Consider the following 14,985-nt stretch of genomic DNA (forward strand, 5'->3'; position numbering starts at 1 on the left):
TATTTACAGTTGGCAAGATAAAGAAGCAATCAAGTGTCCATTAACAGATGAATGGGTAAAGAAAATGTGGTGTGTGTGCGCGCGCGCGCGGGTGCATGGACTACTACTTAGCCATAAATAAGAATGGAATTTTGTCATTTGCAGCAACATGAATGAACTTGGAGGGTATTATGCTGAGTGGAATAAGTCAGAGAAAAACAAATACTGAATGATATTACTTGTATGTGAATCTAAAAAATGTGAAAATAGTGAATGTATTCTAGTGAATATAACAAAAAAGAAACAGACTCACAAATACACAGAACAAACAAGTGGTTACCAGTGGGGAGAGAAGGGAAGAGGGAGAATACAGGGATAGGGGATTAAGAGGTACAAACTATTATGTATAAAATAAGCTACAAGGATAATTGTACAACATGGGGAATATAACCAATATTTTATAATAACTGTAAATGGAGTGTAACCTTTAAAAATTGTGGATCACAATACTGTATACCTGTAACTTTGTACATCAACTATACTTCAATAAAAAACAAAAAACCTGTCAAACTTGTGAAGAACATTACACATTTCTCAGCTACAGAGCTCTGTAGTATTGAAGCCATACTGTAAAACTCAAGAAGTTCTGATAGCCTTCCTTTTATTCTATGTCTCCATCCCCTTCAGTTCAAGCTTGTCTTAGTCACCTCTTAATACCATCACGTTGGGGGTCAGGGTTTCAACATGTGTATTCAGTGGTGGGGCACAAACATTCAGTACACAATACCACCTGAACTCCCTAATCCTCCTCCTGCTCTAATTTCCTCCTTAGGCACTTCTCATCATCTAACACATCATACATTTTACTTGCTCAGTTGGTAAAGAATCCACTTGCAATGCAGGAGACCCCAGTTTGATTCCTGGCTTGGGAAAATCTGCTGGAGAAGGGAAAAAGCTACCCACTCCAGTATTCTGGCCTAGAGAACTCCACAGACTTTATAGTCCATGGGGTTGCAAAGAGTCAGACAGGACTGAGTGACTTTCACATTTTACTTACCAACTAGAATATAAGCTATGATGGGAAGGATTTTTTTTTTTTTAATTTTGTTCACTGATCTATTCTCAAGCATCAAGTCAGAGCTCAGTACATAGTTGTTAAGTAAATAAATAAATGAATATAGAACTAACGGTCAGGCAATGTATGTTATGCTACCAACTCTTATTAACAAGTAGTATGGCTTTTGAAAAGTAATTTAATCTCTCTGGATCTTAATTTTTCTCATCAATAAAGCAAGGGTATTAAAAGAGTCTAAGATTAGAAAATTCTATGATTTAAGGATATGGTACATAATAAGAAAGTAACAATTATGCTATACAATAATTTATACAACTGCAGACTCTTTTTTTTTGCCTGGTTGTTAGTTATAATAAGAAGAGTACCTATTTGGCATACCCATATCATAGGCATAAATTTTCAATCGTACCTGAGAATTTAACTTGAGAAGATCAGTCTGAGAGTCATTGGATTCTGAACTGTCAGAGGCATGGCTACTACAAAAAATAATAAATTACTTTACATAATGTTTTGGTGGTGTTTTAAAATTTCAACTGTTACTTTTACTTTATTATGTTATTGGAATGGCAGAAATAGTTCTAGTTATAAAAAGGATGTTTACAAAGGTGGTGTAGATGTTTGATAGTTCTAGGCATTAGAAGAGAATATTAGAGGAATGATGACTGAAATTGATTGGATCATGTCAAACTAGAAGAGAGTATTAGAGGAATGATAACTGAAATTGATTGGATCATGTCAAATATAAACAAATTCATGAGTTCGAAATGATACTCTATCTGCAAACAAACTTTTGAGTCACCATTGGAGGTTACAGGGGCACTAACTCAAAGTCTGAAAACTTATACAGGTTAAGAATCAAACATTTGTTCTGATTTTCCTATAGGAACTGCACTAAAATTAGTACCTTCCTTCTTCCAGTAACATTCCCTTGGCATTAAATTTTGCACTTATCATTCACTAACTTAGATTATTTATATGGTGTCTCTATAAATGTGTCGATTCTCTGTGGGTAATGACAGCATTAAAAACAATTTGAGATGTCTTTCACATATAGTACATAGTGGGTACTCAATATCATTTGAATAAATGAAGTCTTGATAAGTTCTGGCTGAAGTAACGTGCATGGGGAAAATTTTCCTCCATCTCTAGCCAGGATTTTCAGTACAGACTGACAATTACATCCTTGAATTGTTATAACAGGCCTTCCCTAACCAGGAATGGAAAACTGGTCGTGGTGGTGAGAGTCGAATCCTAACCACTAGAGAGCATGTAGAATAACACAGCAAATTACATTACTTTCACTATCTTGACCTACCTAGTCTCTAGATCCAATGTAATTTCTTTCAGAGAAGTATCTGAATCATCAATGACTTTTTCCAAGTTTATATGTTTCTCCATTTCGTCTAATTCTTTCAGGCATTGATAGTACTAGGGGAAAATGATAGGTAAGTTAATTATAAATAACTTATTTCCTAATTAAAGTAACTGAATATTTATAGACACCTGGAACATCAAGTACAACAAAACACTGAATGAACAGTCAGGATGTTAGAAGGAACAAACTGCTGCAGGCCCAAAGGCAGGTGATGTTATCTGGGCGTCTGGAGTCTGATGTATGAGCAAACGGACTTTACTTACCTTGGTTCGGTCTGGATCACAGTAGTCCAAGAGAGAGTCACAAAAGTGATATCCCATTGACTCCAAGTCTTTCGTGTTGAAATGAGTGCCTCTTTTATTACCTAAAACATCAATAAGTTTATCCACCTTTGATGATAAGTTAAACATTTTTTTTTCTTAGCAGGAAGGCCTAGGTTGCAAAACAGAGTATAAACAAAACACCTGATATGATTCCATATTCTGTCCTCTGGATCTTCTACACTGGGGCAGGTCATTAAACAACTGACTGTTTTCCCTTGTTCCCTCTCCACCACCTGGACCAAAGCTGACATCTAAAAACACAGATTAATCTGTGTTGCAAAGCAGAAGAAAATTCAGTCAGAAAGTTATGAACTACTTGGTTACCAGTTATAAGCACCCTGATCATCGCTTAGAGGAAAACCTGCATAAATATTTAATGTTTTCATCATCATTAACAGTGTTATATCAATTCCAAGGTGCTTAAAAATTAGCCAGAAGTAATATGTCTGGATTTCTGGCACCTTCCTTTGAGTTGATACATTTTCTAATATTGTGAGTTACCCTAATATGAGGCATTCTAAGGATATGTTAAATGTGACTAAAAGCTTCCTTAAATGGAACTAGAGCACATGTTTATTTTACTTCAAGGAACCAATTAAAAAAAAGAAAAACAAAGCCCAGTCAACTTTGTCTTAAAAATAGCCAATCTACTAAAGATATTTCTATTCTGATATTTTAATTATGAGCATTGCTTTTTCTTGAAATCATTACAGTCGTAGGAACTCTTCTAAAAGAAAAACCCCAAACAAGCAATTAAAGATCAGATCATGAAACCACCACTTAGGTATACTATATATGTGGTAAAACTTCGTTTTCTAAACAAAGGAAAATGAGGTGATCAAGATACATACAGTAGGCATTTGTTTATTCATCCTATTTATAGAATTGATTACATTACTGGTATATATCTACGTAGGAAGAAACTGCTCACTATCCAGTTGTCAAACACTATGAATCTTACATTGAATGTGCTCCTTTGGTTTAACTCTGACAGTCATGAATGAGGGCCCTCAATCTTACCCAGAGTAGATCCACAAAAAGTGGCCTCCATGGTGAAGCTGTTCCTGATCCCCATTTTCCACATCACCACCCTTCCTGTTCCCTCTTTGCTCTTTTGAATATTAAACTTGCAGGATGAGAATGAAAACTGAAAAGAAGAAAATAAAAATGAGACCCACTGCTTTTCTAATCACAATGTCTGTCATAGGAAGTAGGGTTAGAAATGAAAAAGTAGGTGTGCAAAAGCATAATTCTCTCTAAAGCTACAATAAAAGCTTCTGGAGCTGCTTTTATTTCCTGATCAGTGGAAATAGCTCATTTTAAGGATGACATATTTACATTTCTGAGAATTATAGGCTTGAATTCTGAAATAAATTTTACTTTATATATATATAAAACATATGCATTCAAAACCCAGTTGACTAATTCTTGATAATGTTGACTTTAAAAGGTTACAGGAAGGAGTCTAAACATATTTAGGAATGAAGATCAGTGTTGTAGATTTTTAGATACTGATGCTTTATTATCACATGAAAGATAATTTGAAAATTACCCTGAAAGATTGTTATAACATCAGTATCTACAATGAGTTTTTGTAATTTAATTACCATACAATTGAAAAAATTTACTTTGTGTTCCATCCTGTGAATGTTAACACATGTATGTTATTGTTTAGTCACTAGGTCTTACTCTTCTGTGACCCCACAGATTGTAGCCTGCCAGGTTCCTCTATCCATGGGATTTACCAGTGGGTTGCCATTTCCTTCTCCAGGGAATCTTCCCAACCCAGGGATTGAACTTGCATCTCCTGCATTGGCAAGTGGGTTCTTTACCACTGAGCTACTAAGAAAGGCTAATACATGTAAAGGTTTGTGAAAACTGTCAACAAATTGGCACTTGCCAAGGGAGCCTGCCATCTACCTCTATAAGGATTAAGTCATGTGCTACAGCAGCTGCTGACCTCCAATACTCCCCCTGAAGGAGTTTAGGGTGGAAAGCAGGAATGAGACACTATGCTACGGGCAACTGGCAGGACATGTCTTTAGATAGTTAGATACCGTCAGGAGCTGATTTTACGAGCCCAGTTCTTATATCTCCTCGTATCTAGAAAAGCACTAAGGTCCTTCATGGTGACGATTGTTTCTCGAGACTAGCAGAAGCTTCACAAGACCAGCAGAAACTTTCTACAAATATGTGCTTGACTGCATGTACTTCCTGTTTACCAAAATCACATATATATGTGTCCTTTCCCGCTACCTCTTTGAACAGTTTCTCAGAGCTATCTGAGGTGCTGTCTCCCAGGCTACAGTCCTCACATTGCCCCAAATAAAACTTACTCGCAACTTTCATGTTGTGCATTTTTTTTTAGTTGATAAAACACTACCAAAAATCAGAATATAGAACAATTCTATCAGCTCTAAAAAACTCCCTTGTGCCATCCATTTGCAGTCACAAGTCTTTTGCTTATTTTGGAGCTATGGTAAACGGTTTTGTTTTAAATTTTGGTTTCCAGTTGTTCACTGTGAGTATAGAGAACTGCAGCTGGCTTCTGTGGATAGATTCTGTATCCTTTGACATTGCTAAACTCACTCAGTTATAGTTTTTGTGGATTGCATGGATTTTCTATGAAGACAATCATATCTGCCTTTCCTTTCTAGTCTGCCTTTTATCTTTTTTCTTCCCTTACTGCACTTGTTAGAACCTCCAGTATAAGGCTGAATTGAAGGGGTAAGAGTGGATATCCTTGTCTTGTTCCTGACCTTAAGAGAAAAACAGTCAAGTCTTTTATCATCAAGTGTAGTGGTAGGCTAGTGGGCGTTTTTCCCTTATATTTCAAATTACTGGTTATTAAACATTTCACATCATTGCTTTCTATGGTCAACTGTACAAACCAGTCAAAAAAACTAAATAAAAAAGCAGTTTACTGAATAAGCCTATCCATTCAGCTGTCCTGCATGGACAATATATAGTAAAGGAAAAGTCAAAATCTTAAAGGAGCTTACTTTATCTGGACAATTTTTGCTCAGCATAAGTGGAAAGATTCGTTGCTGTAAGTATAGTGCTTTACATCTATCACTACCATCACAGCCATACATGAATATGTTCTCTTTCTTGCTATGGCCATGAAGGTCACAATACAAAATAACCTCTCGTTTCTCCATCAATCTACCAAGAAGAAAAAGAACAAGTTATTGCATTTTATCTCTGCATTTTTCTTCTGTGGTTGTAATTATGAATTAACAAGTCTAACATCCAAATAAACAGCATTTCTTATGTCCTAGTTTTCAATTTCTTACTTCTACTGCATATTATTAATATATAACTTTTAACACCTACAATAAGCTATTAATTGTATATAAAATACAAATGCTTTAGCCTTCCACTATAAAGACAAAATTTACCTTATTTCCAAAACTTTCTCCAACAATATTTCTCTGCTTTTTGGTTGTCTCTTGTTATACACTGAAAACAACTCACTCCTATCTTTGCCCACTAACTCTTAGATTCTTTCTGACTGAAATACCTTCCTTCTTCATCTTTGTAAATACAAATACTACCCCTTATCCATCAACACTGACCTCAGGTCCCACTTCCTCTCTAACTAGTGAAGCTCCCCACCAAATTTTTCTTTTCTTTGAACTCCTGTAGTATTTAATATTGGTACCATTTACTTGACACTTACCTAAATAGAATTTTAGATTTTCCATAGTTAATCTCGTTATAGAAAGGGAATGCTTCAAAATCTCTAAAACGGTGCAATGCATACAGGTACCCAAATATGTGTTAAAACTTGTGCCTGATGACTCGAAGCTGAAGCCAGTTAACATTCACCTTTTGAGTAACATGAATAAATACCATTTTGAGAAAAATGGTACCAAAGTTTGAATTGATTATTTTTCTGGTAAATTTCTAATAAATAATTTACAGAAATCATTTCTCAAGAGCACAATTCTTTTAGCCTGTATAATTTAGGCATTCAGTGAATATTAAAGTAATAAAAAATAAGCCCCTCAAAACTGGTTGATAAAAATAACCAGTAGGCTTTCAAAAGGTGAAAAAGTGGTGGTATTAAAGTGGTAGGATTATGGGCATTTTTGCCTTGATTTTCATATTTCCAAACTTCATACAGCTACTCAAATAACTGAAATTACGTACACTGTTATATCTGGAAGGATAAATACAACTGTTAACAATTTGTACTAATATGAAATGTACTACTTTTATAACAAAATATTAAATCTTAAAATCAAAATATTCAAAGTTAGGTTTTATTCAAAACAGTACTTTTTTAAACTACAGTGAAATTCCAAGCTGAAATGTGTTACATATATTAATTTATTGCCCTTTTTCATTTGATGACCAATAAATTGATATAACATAAGATTGACATAAAGCCATCAAATGATCATTGCAAATTTTTAGAATTAGATTATAAAACTATACATTTTAAAATCATTTCCCCAGTTTTAATGAACATCTGGTTTCTTTTAAGTGAGTCAAAATAAACTCTAAGTAATTAAATCTCAAAGAAATATTAATTACTACTTTTGAAGTGAAACAAAGCAACAGGGTCTCTCATTTTACACTGAATCCCTTTAGAAACAGTTGGGAGTTTTTTCTTACCCACAGTTAAGATATACTAAGTATCTTACACTAAAATCTATTATTTTCAAATACTCTAAATATATTTAATCTTAGGCATACTTACAGCTGCTCACCTTTCCACACATATGTGACTGTCTTTTATTCCATTTACTGCCTATGATTAATTGCATTAAGGTAGTTCTTTCTTTTGGAAGTCTTTCTGAAACTTACTGAATAGATTCCTGCCTTAAGCTTCTTATGAGACAATTTAAGAAGAACTAAGATAAACAGCTTTCACAGAGACAAGCCAAGGGGCTTTGGCTGTAATCCATCTTGTGTTGGGCCAGGCACCCTTAATGTCAAAGAGCATTAAGGAGACATTATAAATACTCAAATGGGCTCCAAAAGTTCCTTTCTATTAAAAATAAACTTTAAATTCTGGAATAAATTCAGATTTACATAAAATTGCCAAAAATAGTTGACAGTGTCCATATGGCTACCACTCAGTCCATTTTCCCCTAATGTTAACATAACCATGAAATATTGTCAAAAACTAGGGAACCAACATTGGTATATTACTGTTAAACTCCCAACCTTATTTGGATTTCACAAATTTTCCCAATAATGTCCTTTTTCTGTCCCAGAACCCAATAGAAGATACCACATTGCATTTACTCAGCTCTTTTGTCTGTCATCCCCAGGAAACTAAGTCAGACATGGGTTATTCTTTATCACTTAAATATTTCCCAAGTAACTTCAGAGAATCCTGAAATCCACATCTGTGAGGGGTATAAAACCAGGGTTTTCACTTCTTTTTGTGGGGATCTGCATTTCCCTCTCCATGTGTCTAAGATGAAAGGATTAACATGAAAGCTGAGGCTGAACTCAAGACAACTAGAGCCATGCTGGGAGCTTTGGAAGCCTGTCAGCTCCTCTCAGGGACTGGAGGTATCCCTGAGGTGGTCCTTCAAATGGGGCTCTGACACTTGCACTAGGAGCCCTGGTGATGGAGCCGGGTGAGAATACAAACACTCTGTAACAGTACTTATCAATGTAACATTTGAACAATCCTAAAAAGTTTACAAAGAGTTTTTACACCTACATCTAATTCATTAACTCCTTTTCTTTTTACATTTGAGGAAACACTGAATACATTTAGAACTTCCAATATTCCAGTAGTATTGGACACTTTATTCTGGGCACTTTAGTAATAATCTCATTTAATCTTCCTGTCTGTGAAGTAAGTATTACTATTCCCACTTTACAAATAGATGAGGAAATGGAGGTTTGGGTTTGTTTCTAAACTGCTCAAGATTACACAGTTAGCAGGGATTCCCATTTGATGTGTTTTCATTTCAGTCTCCATGTTCTTAACCAAAAAGGTTAAGAGGCTTTGGACTTGGAATGGGTACTGTTTCACTCCAATAAATCTTTCTACTCTAGCAACGCCTGTTCCTGATTGTTATTACTTGAATCTGTTAAAGAATTCACTCAGTAATCCAACAAGTCTTTAAATATTACATGCATTTTACTGTTCTGATTCTTTAGAAAATTTAAAGCTGTTCATTTCTTTCTAGGGGCAGACTATTCATGAAAGCTTAAATAAGTATGCAAACTTATCATCATCCTAAGAGACTCAACACAGAGCAATGTGTGGTCAATGCAGTACTCAAAGACTCTAGATGTAATTAATTTTCTAGATGTAATTAATGAGGGATTCTCAAGGATTCCAAAAGAAACATCATTAGCTTTAGGAAGAAACCAAATTTAGGACAGGCAAACTTAAGTTTCACTAAGCTATTAAAATGTTATTATTTAAAAGAAAGCTAGTGAATGTAGTGGCATAATGCCAGAAAGGTATAGAAGCAGAGGTGGGAAGAATGAGGGAAAAAATTAAGTAGCTATAGTTAAACTATCTTAAGGAAAGTTAAGAGTAAAGTAAGTGCAATTGTGGGAGCAAAATTCTTACTATCAAGTTTACTAAATAAGCAGAGGGTAATTTGAGGCTTATTTTACCTCCGGATCATGTTCCGGGTATACCAGACAGAAGGAAATGATTCCTTCAGGAGAGATGTATAGTTACGGTTTAAATCCCGTCCAGCTAAGGAACACCGATAATTTCCTACAATCACACCATCTGGATTCAGCATGGGTACCACCTTGAAGACGAACGTGTCCCGAAGCAACTTTGCATCACTTGAGTTTCCTAAAATATAATCTAGGAAGCCTTTCATGATCCAAGAGCTGTTGGTTTCTCCTGGATGTACCCTTGCAGTCAGAATCACGGCCTTTCGCTTTCTTGACTCACTGTTCTTCAAGGGGGTAGTAATCGTTAAAATATACACCATGTTCCTAGCAATTGTGTGGCACAAGACACGTATTTTACAGAACTTTGACCGTACTGGGTCGTTATTGATGCCAGACAGGTATTCTTGCAGGTTTGTGTAAGTGTACGGATAGCAGTGAGCAAAGTAGCAGGTATCTTTACTGTGTGGAAATTGAAACGTCCATGTAAGTGAAAAATGATGGTGCCTATCTTGCCCCTGGTTGTTTCTGTAATACTTGATTTGGTCTCCTATTCTCTGCCAGCCAATATTATGAGCACTGGCCTCTTTCTCAGAATAAAACAGTGGGCGCATACCCCGATTATAAAGACTAGCAGGCTTGGTGAAATTGGTAATAGTGAATCTGTAGACTATTCCTGCTTGAGTATTAGTGACTTGGAAATAGTACCACTGGGTGTGTTTATTTGTGAACAGGTCAGGTCGCACAGTCAGCTGGTATTCATATTCTCCCCTAATACACAAAAAAAGGAAGGGGGGGAGACATAAAAATGTAAAAATGACATTCAAGTTTAAATAATAAAAGTAATAATAAATATACAAATAATATATTTGTGTATCTACCTATTCATGGAAAGCTTTTTACTTGGGAAACAGTGTTTATTAAGCAGTATCTAATACCAAGTAATTGAAAAGATCACTGTTTTGAAATTTTCTCTTTTAACTGGATGTGAAACTAATTCTATGCTAATTCTGAAGCCTTTTTATCCCTTTGTAATTCAAGAGAGCACATTAAAAAAATGGGCATTTGACAAAAAATTATGTATTTTAACCCAGTTATGTTTCCTATAAAGGAAGTGATTAAAGAGTTCTTAAGTTTTTAAGAATTAAAGTCCAGTGTCTTTTTCTTTTTTTTTTTTTTACCTCAGACACATATTTGTTTTATCTTAGATTCTAACTCTAGAGATCTGAAATACAATCTCTAACAAAGGTTAAAAACATATATAAATTACTATGAGCATATGAATTACAAAATTTTAAACTCTTTGAGAGGACAGGAACTATATTTGATAACTATTTGCATTCCCCATACTTAATCATTGAAGATACTTAAATAAAAGCAAATTAAATTCATTAATACATTGCTTATATATACAACAATTTCACCTGGTTAGTTGTGACTTTTTTCTTTACCAAGTAACTTCCTATTCTATCAGCATTATGCACTTATTATGTGTGTATATGTGTGTGTGTGAATTGCAAAACCTTAAGAGCTGTTGAATCTAGGTGATGAGTGTAGGTAGAACTATATTATGCTCTGTACTTTAGTGTATGTTTAAAATTTTTCACAAAATTTTTTAAGAAAAGAATATCCTTGAATTGTGTGCATATTCCCAAGCATGTTTTATAGAATACTCATCTGAAGACCTATTGCATTAAAAAGTTGGAGAACCAGTGTTCATGTGTGTTTAACAGTTCATACTGGCATACTGAAAAAGTACACTACAGAAACCTGCTTAACTTTCATTCATAGCTCTCAAAATTGTTTGAATCCAGAACCTTCCATACCTACCCTCTTATGATAAACTCTAATTAGCATCTATACTTCAAGAAATTATAGTTCAGCAATGGATACTAAAACTACTGTACCTAATCCAGCAAATAGTTGATAGTCTAGCTCCTCAAATAAAAATAATTAAAACCTACACTTTTACTACCTTCTGTAGATTACCACTCTCAAACCTTGCTTCAAACATCAAAGTATCATCACAGTTATCCACAGGCTGCTTCAAGGGTGTCCGGTTGCCCCCAACTCGGGAATACACAAAACACGGCTCTTTGTAGGCTGATGAGAGACCATAAAGATGTTCAAGCCATATCTAAAGTCTATAGGCTATTCTGCAAAGAGTTTGGAGCTATAGTATAATTGAAGTGTCACTAAGGGTTATAAATTTTAATATGACACTAACATATAGGTTTATGTTGGAATAAGAAAGTCTGAGTATTTAGATTAGAAAAGCCATGCCTAGAATAAATTCATGTATTTCTCACAGTAGAAATACATGAATTCTACTTCTGGTTATAATGAAGTAATTGTTCCTGAAACTGTCTTTTCACTGTAAATGACTATAAAACTGGATTAAAAAAAAAAAAAAACATACGAATTAACCATTTCCACACATTCAGACAACACAAAGATTAGAACTACATAAAGTTCTTGAAAAAAGATAAAAACATGAAATAAGCTCATGTTTTAACTTTACATTTCTTCTTGGGAGTACTTTTTACCTCTTAGAAAGATGTCACTTAAGGATAGCATAACAGTCTTGTTGAGCTGAGGAGGCACAACTGTTGCCTGGGGCTGCTGAAATTAGCACCCTAGGTAGTAGAAGAAAGCTACACAGAGCGGGGCTTCAGTAGTCTACATGGTGGTTGCTTGGCTGAAGACCTGGCTGTACAAGCACAGGGTATGATTAAGGAAGACAGGACAGAGTGCTCCTGAGATAGCAGAGGATAAACATTCTGGGATATATTGAAATTCCAACTTAGCCAGAATAGAAAGGCTTCACTGAGCACTGCAGGCATTTAACTGTGACTCTAGAAAGGTTGAATATTAGGCATAAAAACCACATTTAGGAGAAGGGTCATGACCTAGAATGAATGACAAAATAAAAACAGATCTGTTTTATAAAGAAAGTAAACCAATTCTAAAAGAAGCAAAATGATTTGTCAGGAATTTAGCTGCCTTGCAGAAAAAAAATTCAATGCAATTAAAAAAAAGAAAACTCCAAAACATGTCTTTCACCATTTCCCACATGTGATAAAAAAAAAATTATGAAGCATACAAAGAATGAGGAAATGTGATCCAATAAATATTTATATATTTAACAGACCCCAAGATAACTCAGATGGTACGATTAACAGAGAAGGACTCTGAATTTATGTTAAAAGGAAAAGATAATGAATAAACAGATCAACTAATAAAAAAAGGAAACTATAAAAAGAATGAAATGAAAATTCTAAAAATAAAAAGTACAATAACAGAAATGAAAGATTTACCAGATGGGCTTAAGAGAAATTGAATATTGAAAGAAAAAAAAAAGACTCAGTGAACTTACAAACAAATGAATACAATTATCCAAACTCAAGACCAGAGATTATAAAAAAGAACAAAGATCCAGTGAATGTGGGACATAACTAGAAATATACCACATGTATACTTGAAATTCCAAAGGACAGAAGAGAAAGAATATCATGGAGAAATTACGTGAAGAAATAATGGTTGAAAATTTCTCAAATTTGGATAGACAGAACTATTAAACTATGGATCCAAGATGTTCAGCAAACTCCAAGCAGGATAAATACAAAGATAAACAAATCTAGGCAGATCATAGACAGAAGACACAGCATATATAATGTGGAACAATGATATAAATTATGTCTGACTTTTTCTTAAAGAGAACAGATGTCATGAGATAATGGAACAATATCTTTAAAGAAAAAAATGTGAACCCCAAATTCTTTATGCCCAGTTGTTTGGGGACTTCCTCCTCCTACAGCTACAGGTCTCGACACCAGTCTGATCTCTTACCCTTTCATGCCGAGGAGAAACAATGGTTCTGTTCTGTTGACAACTCAGTGTTGTCTCACCATCCCTTATTACTCTCCCTTGATTCTGTCCACCCTTTTATAAGATATCTTTTCATTAAAATTTCTTAAATTACATTTGCCATCCAATTCCTGACAAGACCTTGACTGACTCACCTCAGCTACTTTAATTTTATATCTCATTTAAGTTATGTGTGGAAGTTATAAGGTAGGTCAGCTGGGTAAATATTTGAAATCAAATTGAAAAAAATCAGAGGTGTTTTTCTCACCTCAGTTATTTAAAAATGCATGAATATATGATTTCTGTAATTGCTTACTATATAGGAAGCAATCTCTGTGAATTCCTCTATTTTGCCAGCTCTTTAAATAAAATACATGTTCCCTGCAAGTTATCTTTAATATATACTCTAAGATATACAAATGTGATAGTGAAACTGTACAGGAGTCCCATACTTCCTGACATTAGGGTTTCAGAAGCAGCAGTTTAGAATACAGGTTGAGACTTCTATGTTTGATTATTAGTACACTTGATGCCAATTATTAATCTTGAGTGTCAAGAACACTTTCCTGAGATATAATCTTGGATAATATTTGTGATGTGGGATTTTTTTTTTGGCAATCCCAAGAGATGCATCAAACTGGCATGAAATGAAAATAAACCATTTGAAAGACTGCATGAACGTGACCTATAGACAGACAGGTGCAGAGCACTCTGCTGGATATATCTTTGAAAACTTATGCGAAGTTTAATTCCATCTCAATGAAACTCTTCATTCTCATGGTCAGCATGAAGCTTCATTTTAAAATAACTGTGCATAAACTGCAGTATGCACCTTCAAGAATACATTTAGCACTGAATCAACATCTGCATCAATATTAACCAAACATAGTTATGGAGTCAGGGATTTCCTGGTAATTGGCAATTTCCACTATAAACAGCAGAACAAATACAAATAGATTAGCCCAGACACCAATTTATTATATTTTATCGCAACATGTCTCATTATGTACTCACCATCTTCGGCTAGATAAACCACAGTTTCTTCCTTGGAGTTTGCATAAAGGGGTTCCACCTCCAGGCCCGTGGGGATGTACATTGGCTCAGGATTTGAAGGGGTCCAATCTGGAGAAAAATCATTATTTGAATATGACTTCCAAATAAAGCAGTAAGATTTTATTGTATATTTTCAAATTATTCATTGATAGATCTAGGCTCAAATCCAGCAAAGCTGGATTCTCACTGAAAGTAATAATGAGCATGGTCACACTTTAACAAAACCCCTAACATTTTATTTGCACCCTGTGCTCAGTCACTCAGTCATGTCTTTTTGTGAAACCCATGGACTGTAGCCTACCAGTCTCCTCTGTCCACGGGATTTTTCAGGCAAGAATACTGAAGTGGGTGGCCATTTCCTACTCCAGTTTGCACCTTGGTTCTAAGTCATTATATAGTTCACGATTATTTTGTGCCACCACAGATTTAACACTGAAGATTCTATTTCTCCTGGGTGCTTGATGCCTCTCTAACTTATCTTTGGGAAACTTACTTCACCGTTTTATTCTCCCTTTCCCTGCATCTTCAGTCTTTTGCTTCCTAATGGTTGCCCCCTAAGCTTGCATGCATGGTTCAAGTTTCTTTTGTCTCCCCATTGAAAGGCTATCCTTGGAGCCACACTTTTTCCTTTACCTATACCAGCTTTCCTACTCTTCATTATCTTTAGCACCAGATTTTTGACCATGATCTATCTGGTTGGGAAA

General features: G+C 34.9%; 2 protein-coding genes across 4 annotated transcripts in view; both read right to left on the reverse strand.

Annotated features, from left to right (window-relative positions):
• Window positions 1-14,985, reverse strand: part of LOC113891181 (cytosolic carboxypeptidase 3) — an 84,142-nt gene that overhangs the window by 36,837 nt on the left and 32,320 nt on the right. For all 3 annotated transcript variants that reach the window (XM_027538929.1, XM_027538930.1, XM_027538931.1), the window contains exons 4-9: window positions 14,243-14,350; window positions 5,755-5,917; window positions 3,773-3,899; window positions 2,693-2,793; window positions 2,370-2,482; window positions 1,464-1,530 (exon numbers count right to left, since the gene is read on the reverse strand). In XM_027538929.1, the coding sequence (XP_027394730.1) occupies window positions 1,464-1,530; window positions 2,370-2,482; window positions 2,693-2,793; window positions 3,773-3,899; window positions 5,755-5,913 (567 nt within the window). In that variant the 5' untranslated portion in view covers window positions 5,914-5,917; window positions 14,243-14,350. The remainder of the gene's footprint in view (window positions 1-1,463; window positions 1,531-2,369; window positions 2,483-2,692; window positions 2,794-3,772; window positions 3,900-5,754; window positions 5,918-14,242; window positions 14,351-14,985) is intronic.
• Window positions 9,276-14,324, reverse strand: LOC113890882 (cytosolic carboxypeptidase 3-like). Its single transcript, XM_027538425.1, has 3 exons — window positions 14,243-14,324; window positions 11,337-11,464; window positions 9,276-10,242 (listed from the first exon to the last, which is right to left on the reverse strand). Exons 1-3 carry the CDS (start codon window positions 14,322-14,324, stop codon window positions 9,349-9,351), a joined length of 1,104 nt encoding a protein of 367 aa, XP_027394226.1. The 3' UTR covers window positions 9,276-9,348.

Source organism: Bos indicus x Bos taurus, chromosome 4 (genome assembly GCF_003369695.1).
Source record: "Bos indicus x Bos taurus breed Angus x Brahman F1 hybrid chromosome 4, Bos_hybrid_MaternalHap_v2.0, whole genome shotgun sequence".
Taxonomy (NCBI): Eukaryota; Metazoa; Chordata; class Mammalia; order Artiodactyla; family Bovidae; genus Bos; species Bos indicus x Bos taurus.

Bases quoted from the DNA above. Each gene is read 5' to 3' on its own strand.
- LOC113890882 (XM_027538425.1), bottom strand. From the start codon at position 14,324: ATGTACATCCCCACGGGCCTGGAGGTGGAACCCCTTTATGCAAACTCC. The intron at 11,465-14,242 runs GTGAGTACATAA...GTCTCTCATCAG, and splicing joins GGTTTATCTAGCCGAAGATG to CCTACAAAGAGCCGTGTTTT. The intron at 10,243-11,336 runs GTAGTAAAAGTG...TTCCATGAATAG, and splicing joins AGAGTGGTAATCTACAGAAG to GTAGATACACAAATATATTA.